Raw genomic sequence first — 11,519 nt, 5'->3', positions numbered from 1 at the left:
AGAAAGGCACCACCCAGGACCCCTTCAAGGAAGGACTTCAGGGGCAGCCTCAGCTGCAGAGCTGCTTTGCCAGAGGTCAGACCTTGGGGGACAGGGAACGGGGGTGGGCCGCACTCAGAGACTGAGCAAAGGTAGGAGGTGGGTATTAAGGGCCTGCATCATAATCTGATTTGTTCCTCATCTAATCCTGCTTTCTCCTCATTCCGCTCACAGATGTTGACCCCTATAAACATCTTGCACCCCAAACTTTGTCTCAGTGTTCATTTGTGGAGAATGCAACCTGCAACCGTTTCCTTCCACGTGCATCTAGGAAGGCCCTGTTTGGGGGCTTTCAGGTCCAGAGTGACCACAACAAGCTCCCAGGAACTCCTGTCCCTGGGCCGTGCCTCTCCCTTCCCCATGCTCCCCTACTCCATCCCTCTCTGCCAGCCTGACACTCTCCCTGGCCCCTTTCCCCCTCTCCACCTCTGCAGCCGCAAGCCTCTCTCTGAGAGTCCTTCCTGTGGCCAAGATGGCCTGTCTGGGTACCCGTAGAGGCCAGACCCCTGGCAGGGTCAGTTTTGCCCCCTACAATAGGCGGGTCCTAGGAGAGCCATCCATTCAGGGCTGAATGGAGACATATGAGCCAGGAGACCCAGAAGTTTGCACCCTTCAAACTACGTTCTAAATATGGCACAGGAGGGGCACCTGGGTGGCTCAGTCGTCAAGCGCCTGCCTTTGGCTCAGGTCATGATCCCAGGGTCCTGGGATCAAGCCCCGCATCGGGCTCCCTGCTCGGCGGGAAGCCTGCTTCTCCCTCTCCCACTCCCCCTGCTTGTGTTCCCTCTCTCACTGTGTCTCTCTCTGTCAAATAAATAAATAAAATCTTCTAAAAAATTAAAAAATTAAAAGAAATAAATATGGCACAGGATTTATTTCCTGGTACAGAAAAAAAACCAGATTTTCTATTAATAAAAACTGAGCATCTCTTTATTTGTGACAAAAACAAGAGCTTTGTTACATGCTCTCGATGTAACATAACATTTTAACTTATTTGGAATCATCTTTCAGTTCATGATTTTTCTATCATTCCCAAGTGACGCAAATCACTCACATTCTCTAAGAACAGAAGTGACCTATAAGAATATAGTAATAAAGTCTCATTCAAAATATGTTTCAAAGTCTTCTTTCTTGGCTTTCCCGTTAATCAAACAGCTTGTACTTTCTGTGACTATTTTTTTTTCTCTTCTGTTTCCTTTTGTAGTTTTCAGCCCTGGTTCTTGAGAGACCTATATAAGGATATACATTTTCAATTATAAAATAAATGGCTTGTTCCCAAGGAAGCAGCCCTTTGGTTGCAGAATTGCAGGTCTGATTTCAGGCAACCGGTAGGGGACAGGTCTCAGGGTTGGATTCTGTGCTATGTGCCCTTGCAAGGAACCGAACCCATCAGAGGGGCAGATAAAAATGTAAAAATGTCCACTCGAGGGCGCTGTTTCTTCTGGTGGCAATAGAACCAGTTGTTCGGGCACGCTGGGGTAACCTGAGTGAACTAGCCCTCTGTTCCCAGTCAGCTCCGGTGATATTGCAGTCCCCGGTAAATCAGAAGAGCTGGTCTCCGTGCCATCCGACAGTGCCCAGTCAGTCACTCACTCTTCAGGCCTCTCCTAGGCCCCAGCCTGTGGGCAGGGTCCAGCTGAACTCTCAGGGCTCGGAGCTGAATTCCACGTGGTCCCAGCCCTGCGGATCTCCCAGGCTGGCGGGCACAGCAAGCTGGGCTGGGCTGGGACGCGGAGTTCGCCCAAAGCAGACTTGGAGGAGTGGGACACCAGGGAAGGCTTACTGGGGGGTGAGTGGGTCTGACCCACCAGCAGAACAAATCCTGCGGACTGTGAGGCTTCACATGAAGGTCCAGAAGTCCCGGGCACCCGCCGCCGCCGGCTGGGCATGGTGACCCGGCCCCGTGAAGAGAGAAGCCTCCTGGCGAAACGTGGCCACTGTGAAGCTGCGGCCAGGGCCCCCCTGAGGATCCTGGGTCCTCGAGTCACAGCTGAAGCAGCAGAGGAGGCAGGTGATGGCTACGGTGACCACAAACAGCACGGCCACCACGCCAATCACTGCTGTTTCCATGGCCCTGCGTGGCAGCTGACCTGCTGAGCAACCGGGGCCAAGTCTTAGAGCCTCAGCTCCCCACCCAAAACAGGGGGCTCTGGGGGGTAGCAGGCGCCCCGCTCTTCCAGCCACACTCCTTGTGGGCTCCTAGCAGATGCCGGTCTGAGGCCCTGGGTCACGGCCCCACCAGGCCAGTGGGCACTCCGCATTGCGCCATCAGACCTCAGCTGCTCTCTGTTACTGTTTTCTAAGCCTCTGGCCAGGATCCCAAGAGCCGTGGTCAACTCCACCGGCAGCTTCTGGAAGAAGAGCTGTCCCGAAAGATGTGAGCTCAAGACTCCCTGGACTCGGAGGGGCTGAGGAAGAGGGAGCAGAAGACTTTGCTCAGAGAGAACCTTGCCAACCCGGCCCTCCGGTGCCGCCTACCCATTTCGAGAGAGTTTGTCTGCTTGGCCACAAGACAAAATACTCCCCCTCCTGGGGATCCAGGATGAGCCTGGGCTCCTCCCCTGGAAGAACCTTGGGCCAGTCCTTGAGTCAGCCTATCTGCTGCCTCCTGAGCTCCTGGCCGTGGGCAGGGGGCAGGAACGCAGGTGGGCAGGAAGGCAATGCCAGCCCTGGGCAAGGTCGGGCTGGGGCCACTGCAGGGGAACCACGAGGGCCACGGGGCCTTCGGCAGCGGCTGCGGTCCCTTTCACTCGGCCTCCTTTTCTACACAGGGCTGGGAGGGTGCTGTTTAGAGAGGGCAGGGTGTGCTCCCGCCAGGACCTGAACCCCTTCAGCGACTTCCGACGGGGCTCCTTTGCCGTGTGGTTCCCGTCCCCGAGAAGCCCTCTTCGGCATGGCCTCCCCCCAGCCCTCACACCTGCCACCCACGCTCAGGTGCTATGACAACTTACCCCGGGCCTCCCCGAGTGACAGCCCTGGCTGTATGCGGTGCCATGGCCTCCTGACCTGGGGGCCACCCCACGGGCCAGGCCATGGCCCACTCATCCCTGGGTGCTGCAGCCTTTGTCCTGCTTCGGACAAGGCTCCGAGATGTCTGAGTAGCTGCGAGCACTTCCTGAATTCCTTCCTCCAATTGTGAGTGTGGGCCCAGGACCTGCACAGCTGCCTGCCCCCTTGGTGACTGCACTTACCCCACCCCCACACACACCCGCGCCGTTCCAGCCCTGCGCAGTCGGGGCTCCACTTGGCCGCTCCGGGTGAGGCCGAGCCAGGCCAGGCCGCTGAGTAAGTCCGCCAGAAGGGCTGCATCCTCTCACTCAGTCGCGGCTCTTCCACACCTAACCCCCTGACACCACCCCACTTCCAGAAAGGAGGTTTTACCCAAACTATGAGGAATGGAGTGGAGAGAAACAATGCTCCCAGGTACCAGACACAGCCAGGCATTATCTCATATAATGGCTCCAGCAACCCTGGGAAGTGATACTGTCTCCATTTTACAGACAAAATGCATACAGTCAGAAGTTAAACGACCTGCCTGTAGCCTACTGCTAATTAGTCGTGGTGATAACAAGAGCACCAAATGGCTGAAGGGGTGGGGGGGCTTCCCTCCTTTCCCTCCTAGCTCAATGCTCTTCCCGGGTACCATGGGGAGGACAGGGCAATCACCTCTTTCCGCAGTTTTACTGATCGGAGTGCAAAGGACCAGAGAGGGCAAAGGGCCAGCCTGACGTCACACAGCCTGGGTCCTTTGCAAGCTCTCCAAGGCCCCAGTGAATTTTCTTTAGTACCAGTTTTAGGAGGCTGCTTAAGCACAGAATGAGTGACTATTTGGACTACATGAAGCCTGTCAAATTCTCACACTTCCCTTTTCCAGCATGAGCTCAGGGCTCTTCCTCTGCATGAGCAGCCCCGGGCAAGCTGAGCCCGTGGCAGGAAGCTGGCCACCTCCAATTACTAGTATTTTTTTTTTTTTTAAGATTTTATTTATTTAAGAGAGAGAGAGCATGAGAAGGGGGAGGGTCAGAGGGAGAAGCAGACTCCCTGCTGAGCAGGGAGCCCGATGTGGGACTCGATCCCAGGTCTCCAGGATCATGACCTGAGCCGAAGGCAGTCACTTAACCAACTGAGCCACCCAGGCGCCCTCCAATTACTAGTATTAACCGGGGCAACCAGAGCAGAGCAAAGGAAACATAATGAGCCAATTCAGGAGGTAGAAGGCACCAGAAGAACCGGGTTTCAAGCTGAGTTATTTGTTCTCTGACTTCTGGTTTGCCTGTTCTTTGTGGATGCATAGAGCTGGAGGCCACCTCCAGTAGATGTTCGCTTTTCAGCAGTTTTTTTTTTTTTTAAAGATTTTATTTATTTATTTGACAGAGAGATAGAGAGAGAGCACAAGTAGGCAGAGAGGCAGGCAGAGGGAGAGGGAGAAGCAGGCTCCCCGCCGAGCAGGGAGCCCGACGCAAGGCTCGATCCCAGGACCCTGGGATCATGACCTGAGCCGAAGGCAGCCGCTTAACCGACTGAGCCACCCAGGCGCCCCTTTTCAGCAGTTTTAAACTAGAACAAAGGGCGACTGCTCAGCCCTCTAATCTTCTGCCTTGTATCGGTTTCCTTATCTGATTCTGAGATTTGGGGGCCCTTCCTTGATTCATCAGTAAAATAGGCCTTCTGGTCCGTTCTCACAACAGGCATTCAGTATCTGAATGGACGCTGCGTGGCACCATGCGAGGGCCCTGACTTATGTTGTGAGGACAGGTGCAGTCTGCTCTGAGGGCCCCGCGGGGTTTCACGTCACATGGGCAGTCTGCCACATGGAACGGCCAACACAGCATCTCAAGCCCAGGGCAAAAGGAGCAACGTCTGATAAAGATGGACGAAGTGCAGATGCCTTCACCACGGTGCACGTTCAGTCCAGGATCCTTGCCCTCGACCATTCCCCCCACAGCCCTGTCCTGTGACGAGTGGCAGCAGCAGGATCAGACAAGTTGAAAAGATCAAGACAGCCATACCTGTTTGCCCACAGCTCAGAGACGTTTGTACTAAGTGATTTTTCTGGGTATCTTCTCTTCTTCTTGTGACTATTGTCATCCTGTGATATACAGCCCCTGCCCATGGACCCCAGATGCCATGGGACTCCCCAAGATAACTATCACTTAGATACGTATGTGTCCTCCCATATCCACCATCATCAACTGATCAGAAAAAGATCACATCCCACACTTTCCTTTACATTAGGAAAGGCAAAGATGGTGGCAGACATCCTAGAACAGAGAGAATAGCAATCTCCCAGAGACCCCAGGCCACACTGAGGAGAAGTAGGCCATCCAAGTCTGACATGGGGCTCCACAGAGAGATGAGGGAGAGGAGACCTCCAAGCCAGCAGGCCACACACAACCATCTGTTAAATGTTTCCCACTTCTCAGATCCCCAACACCAGGGATGGAATGGGAACCCGAGACCCCTCAGCAAGGCCCCAGGAGCTCAGAGGCCTCATCCTCTCGGGGCCCTACTTCTATACTTGGTGTCCCACAAGCCCCAAATTTCTGGCAGGGGTTATTCCAATCATATTTACTTTTCCAGAGAGCATGAGGTTCCGATAATTTTTCCTGAGCATCTGTTGTGTTGGCTGGTTCTGCACTGGGGGCAGGGAGCCCTCAAAGGTTCTCAGACCTAGGAGGGCAGGGGTCCCTGAATCCTGCCATAAATCTCGGGGGAAGGAGACAATGTAACTGTGTTCCAACAGAAATACAAAAATAAATCTTGTAACAAATTGGAAACCTATAGGAGGGAGCAACAAATTCTTCTTGAGCAAAGACCCAGAGAGGGGAAGGTACGAGGTGTTTTCTGGGGCCAATGACGACGAAGCAGTATGGACAGGAGAAAAGGGGCAAGGGGCAGGAACCAGATCGGGGGCCTTGAATAGCCAACCGAGAGGCAGAGACTTTCCCCCTAGGGTGATGAGGCATCTCGGCAGATCCCTCAGGCCACGGAGAGATGCTTCAGAAAGGGCAGGGTTGGAGGTGGGCAGGAATCCAGGCTGGGGGGACAAGCTAGGGCAAACATGGGAATGCGGGATGGGAGGAGGATTTGAAGGACCCAGCAGAGATAAAATCAGCAATACATACTGACCCATGGCCCACTTTCCCAGCCCAGAAATCTAATGTGGTTGTCAGTGTGAATTCGCCTCCCTCTCCCCATCACACCCCCCCAGGCCTCATGGAGAATCCACTGGGAAATAGAAAAGAAACAGGATGTTCTGTTCCAATGAGTCACCAGGCCTCTGACTTTCTGGCTTATTCTCGAGTCACTCCACCACCACCACCACCTCTCCTGGCCCCCAAGGATCTCCTCCCTCCACTTCCCACCCAAGCACAGGCTAAAGGCCTCAGAACAAGATTTCCTTCCTCCCTGTGGAATTCTGCCAGCTATTCATGGGATATTTGGAACATGTCTCCAGGCTTTGGCTAGAAGGAGTCTCCGCTATCTATCGCATTTTAGGGAAGAGGAAACTGAGATCTCGAGGAGGCAAGCACTCTCCCAAGGCCACCCAGCACCACCTCCTCCAGTTTAAAGAATCTCTCCACCCCTCTGGTATACACAGGCACCCGTGAGCACGGGGAGCTGAAGACTCAAGGCTTGGATAAGAAACCCTGACCCAGTTACCAAGGAAATACTGAATTCAACACAGCCCACGGAGTGGGGCTTCTGCAGGTCCCAGAGCCCCGTCTGCCCTGGAGGTGGGCTGGGAAAAGCGCTGGAGGTAGAGCCCTTGGGGGCCAGCCTGCGTGGCCTCATCCCCCTTCTCCCTGAGCCCCTGGGCTGTCCCACAGAGGCCCAGAGCCCCCTGGTACACGGACAGCCCTCTCTGGGCAGGGCTGCGTGCAAACCCTAAATCCTCCCTCAGAGCCTGGGTCCCGAGCGTTCCTTCCCTTCTGCCCTCGGAGCACCTCAGGGCCGGCCACGGTGCCCTCCAGCCCACAGGCAGAGGGCGCCAGTGCCAGAATTCACTCCCCGTCCGAGAGGAAGGTCCCAGGGCAGTGCGGACACACGCCTGGCTGCTCCCTCTCCCACCTGAGTTACAATCAAGAGCCTCTTCACAAAAGCTTCTTAGTAGTTTTTATTTTCTTGCATCAAGGCACAAGTGAATGGACCTTGCAGCCTCGTACTGCCTTCTCCAGATACGAGGGCGTTGCCGGCCCCCCCAGGAGCCCCCGGGCCAGGGGCCTGCGGACAGTACGTACACTACGTCCAGCACGTCAGAAGACAGCACTTCCAGGAGCGCGGCGCGTCTTCTGGGCGTCCACGTGCGCCGGCGTCCGCTGGGAGTTAAGTCACAAGGCGGCTCCATCTCCGAAGGGCCTCGCCTGCTCTCACCGCGTCACCTTTCGTTGTGCGCAGGGCCACCCCGGTGCCCCTCGGTTCTCCGGGGCGTAGCGTGCGGAAGCAGCCCAGCGGGACCGGGCACAGTACCCGGCGTTTACCACCCAGAGGCGCCCCTCTGCACGGGAGCACGGGCGTCCACGAGTGCCCGCGACGGAAGGGCAGGCAGTGGGTGCCATTCACAGGTGTCAGCGGCGGCCTCGGGGGGCGTGGTGGTGCCGGAGGCCCGCATGGTGCGTGCGAGCCACGTGGCCAGGATGATGGAAACAGTGAGGGCGGCCCGGGCGGCCCAGGCGGCCCAGGGGGCCCCGGCGCGGGAAGAAGCAAGGCTGGGCCCACCGGACCCGGTCTGTCCGCGCAGCCGGGCGGTTCCTCTCCACATCGCGGTCCTGCCGGCCGCGGCACAGGCAGGCGGCCAGCAGCAGCAGCAGCAGCAGGACGGCCGCAGCAGCGCCCGTGATCAAGCCCACGAGGCCTAGCATCCGGGAGCTGGACAGTCCTTCCACTCGGCGCCTCCTTGCCGCTTCCTCCCCTTCGGCCGCCTCTGCTCAGCCCTCACGGTCCCTGGACCTTGTTGTCTCAGCTCCTGCGGGCTGGAGAGCAGCCAGGGAATGTGGGCGCAGCCTCTTTGGGCTGGAGCTGCCTGCCAAGCGCCAGGCCAGGCGACTGTTAACTCTGGGGAGGTCCATGGGGAGGCTGGGTGGGGACAGAGGCGCTGTCAGCCAGGGCTGTGGAAGGAAGAGCCCTGAGGTTGGGGACAAGAAGTCCAGGCCCCCCATCTCTGCCACCTGGCCAAGTGACCAGGCCAGCCCCTTCCCCTCCCTGGCCTCAGCTCCCTCCACTCTTAGACAGTAGAACTTAGCGAGTAAGAATGTGGATTCTGGAACAACACAACTCACTAGCTCTGTGACTGTGCACGAGTTACTTAACTTCTCTGTGCCTCAATTTCCTCATCTGCAAAATGGCCAATAAGAGTACTTTCCCGCATACATAGGGTTTTCTAAGGATTCAAGGAGTTAAGATTTATAAAGCACTTAAACTAGTCCCTGACACACATTTGCCATCAATATTATTGCAGTGGAGTGTGGACCGGAGAGACCTCAGCATTTGAGAGTCTCTGGCTCCATGTCCTGCCACCCGAGTCCTCCGGGACAGGGACAGGCCCTGTGGAATGAATTGTCCCATGCTTCAGGAGCTCAGTGAGGTACCGAGGGCAGATTTTCATCATTAGGGAAGCTGAATCCTGTCTCTAGGTCCTCGGTCCCACCTGGTCTGGGTGTTAGCCCATGCTCAGGAGGCAGGAAGGAGGCTGCTGAGCTCAGAAAGGCCAGACCCCATCCCAGCCTCCCAGTTCCCTGTTCAACAGTCTCGACTGGCCATAAATGGCAGGCTTTTGGCTCCATCCCATACCTTCTGCACAGCAGGAGTGACATGCTATTCCTTCCTGGTGAAGAACTTACAGAGCAAGCAGGACCTGAGCAGTCAGACTCCCCTGCCCCTCCTAGTCCCGAATCCCCTCTGTGCATCCTAAACAAGCACTGTCCATCCAGCTCACATGCCTCAGGGCCGGGCACCCACTATCTCCCTGGGGAACCCTTTCTGCTGTGGGCTTGTCAGGCTGTCCTCAAAGCTCCTCTGCACATGCAGCTCTCCATCGCACTCCACAAGACCGCAGATGCCCAGGGGCCCTCCACAGTGAGGCCCCCCACCCTCCCTACCTTTCCCTGGTGCTGCTCATTGCCCTGCCCCCTGGAGGAATGTTTTCAGCAGCCAGCCTCCTTGTGTCCTTAGGCAAGCCCCTCCCCTGACCCAGCCTGGTTCCTCCTCTGGAAAAGTGCCAGGGCAAGAAGTGACCTCTGGGGACTTTTCCTCTCAGACCTCAATGAGATGAGCTCTCTCAGGGAGGCCCCAAACCTTCTCTGGATGAAAATGCCAAACGTTCCCTTCAACCAAATTGGACTCAGGGGGCAGCAGCTCTAATGAATCCAGGGGCTTTCGCCCTCAGAGGGAAAGCCACTTAAACTTTTAATGATGCCGGAGTGAGAACTCCCTCCTATGGCCTCTGGGGCCCTGGGAACCCAGCTGCCTTCTCTCAGGGCCTGTTAAGGAGGGAAGTCTGCTGGAAAGAAGAGGAGAAAGGCAAACAGAACTTTCTCCTTCTTCTCTAAGGAGACTGCCATTCCACACCAGCCACGGGATGGGGGCAGGACCCTGCAAACTGCAGACATGCAGGGCTTCAGTCAGCACAAAGGACCTCTGGGAATCACCCAGACCCAGCTGTCACTGAAGAGTTAGAGAAACTGAGGCCAGAGAAGGGAAGCAACTTGCTTAAGTTTTCCCAGCTTTGTGGGCTATTCTGTACAGCAGGTAATGAAGACAGTACTATTCCTGGAGTGAGGGGGGCATCCAGAGTGAGAGTCTGAGATCAGCTGGGGACTTTCTACAGAGATAACAGGGATATCGATGGCAAATGTGGACACTAAACGCTCCACCCCTCTCACACACATACACGTGACATTTGTTTTCTTAAGTGCAGAGTCACTTCCCATCTGGACAGAAGATAGGATCCCAGGGTGGGTATTTGATGAGACGCTTTGAGCACCTGGGGGAAGGTATAGAGACCACAGTCCTCTGGGACTGCAGAAGTGACTGAGACCTTCTTGGAGTCCTGACTGGCCAGATGACTTTAGAGGAATGTGTGGTTGTATCAGAAAAGCTGTTCTGTAGCATTGTGATTGTATTTCTCCCATAGGGTTTGGTCTTCTGCACACTCCACAGGCTGCCTTCCTAGCTGAGGGACTGGAGTTTCAGACCATACAGCTGATAGGTCAGCCTTTTGGAGTTCCTATCATTTAGCTTCATGCCCATACTTTTCAGGGCGCAGACTTATGCATGCACTTACATGCCTGTGGGCCCTTGTAAACTGCTCTGTGGGTAAACTCATGCACCGAGAATTGTGTGCGCACACACTCGTGCACATATGCACAAGTGCATACAAGTTCCATACAAGCTCACAAAATTGTGCTTGTTCTAGATACAAATGGTTCTTGGTTGTCCCACAATCCAACCGTTGTTTTCAGTAATTGGTGGCACCACCTAGTGGTGAAACTGTAAAAATCAGTTTCGTATTCTGACCTGCCAAAAGTTAGTCTCCAGATCTTCGTTTATAGATCATAATTTGAACCCATGCACTTAAATCCTCTCTGTTACAAATTCTGGTCGGGAAAATTTAAGGGATTTCTACAAGATATAGTGCAAATTAAACCATATTGATGGATGCATTGACTAAGGAAGGGCGTCTCCGGGAGGTAGTGGAGGGTACGCCCCCCAGAGCCTCCCTAAGCCCTATGATAGAGAGCCAGGACTAGGAATAAGGGTGAGGTGGGCACAGGCAGGAAACAAGTTGAGTGACTTTAGGAACACAAGTGTCTGCTCTCAGAGGAAAGGCCAAGACAGCCCATCTTTTGTTTTGCACAGAAAAGCAGGGATAATGATCAGCAGGTTCCTAACCTGGGTGCTCATGCCAGTTAGAGGAGGGAGATAGTCCTTTGCCTAACCTTGGGCTGCCTCGGTAAATATTGAAAAGAAGTTGCCCAGAACAGCAGCAAACTTCTCTCCTCTTCTCAGGAGTTCTTCCTGCTCTAATCATGGCGGAGTAGAGCACCACCCTACGCCCACTCCACTAAACCATAAACAACCAGGTTTTCTTCTTTCTCCACTGTCTGAAGCCAACATGCTTGAAACTAAGCTACATAATTTTTATAGAACCATTTCTTTTTTCTTTTAAGATATTTATTTATTTATTTATTTATTTGACAGAGAGAGACACAGAGAGAGAGGGAACACAAGCAGGGGGAGCGGGAGAGGGAGAAGCAGGCTTTCTGCTGAGCAGGGAGCCCCGATGCGGGGCTCGATCCCAGGACCCTGGCATCATGACCTGAGCCGAAGGCAGACGCTTAACGACGAAGCCACCCAGGCGCCCCTAGAACCATTTCAATTACAATACCAAACAAACATAGATCTAGGTCCCTCTTTAAAGTGAACAAATAGGGCGCCTGGGTGGCTCAGTTGGTTGGGCGACTGCCTTCGGCTCAGGTCAT

The 11,519-nt window shown here is 54.9% G+C and overlaps 2 protein-coding genes across 2 annotated transcripts; both read right to left on the bottom strand.

Annotated features, from left to right (window-relative positions):
* Positions 1–940: 940 nt before the first annotated feature.
* On the bottom strand, positions 941–3,223 carry SPAAR (small regulatory polypeptide of amino acid response). Its single transcript, XM_031022185.2, has 2 exons — positions 2,991–3,223; positions 941–2,447 (listed from the first exon to the last, which is right to left on the bottom strand). The coding sequence occupies exon 2, from the start codon at positions 2,107–2,109 to the stop codon at positions 1,879–1,881; it is 231 nt and encodes a 76-aa protein (XP_030878045.1). The 5' UTR covers positions 2,110–2,447; positions 2,991–3,223; the 3' UTR covers positions 941–1,878.
* A 3,915-nt stretch (positions 3,224–7,138) lies between these two features.
* On the bottom strand, positions 7,139–8,196 carry HRCT1 (histidine rich carboxyl terminus 1). Its single transcript, XM_006743732.3, has one exon. The coding sequence runs from the start codon at positions 7,899–7,901 to the stop codon at positions 7,608–7,610; it is 294 nt and encodes a 97-aa protein (XP_006743795.2). The 5' UTR covers positions 7,902–8,196; the 3' UTR covers positions 7,139–7,607.
* Positions 8,197–11,519: the final 3,323 nt, after the last annotated feature.

The sequence above is a fragment of the Leptonychotes weddellii genome, chromosome 14 (genome assembly GCF_054177405.1).
Source record: "Leptonychotes weddellii isolate Sample4059 chromosome 14, ASM5417740v2, whole genome shotgun sequence".
NCBI classification, from domain to species: Eukaryota; Metazoa; Chordata; class Mammalia; order Carnivora; family Phocidae; genus Leptonychotes; species Leptonychotes weddellii.
The sequence above is the reverse complement of the archived record's forward strand: the minus strand, read 5'-3'. Positions and strand labels throughout refer to the sequence as shown.

Coding starts and splice junctions, on each gene's coding strand:
- SPAAR (XM_031022185.2), bottom strand. CDS start 2,109: ATGGAAACAGCAGTGATTGGCGTGGTGGCCGTGCTGTTTGTGGTCACC.
- HRCT1 (XM_006743732.3), bottom strand. CDS start 7,901: ATGCTAGGCCTCGTGGGCTTGATCACGGGCGCTGCTGCGGCCGTCCTG.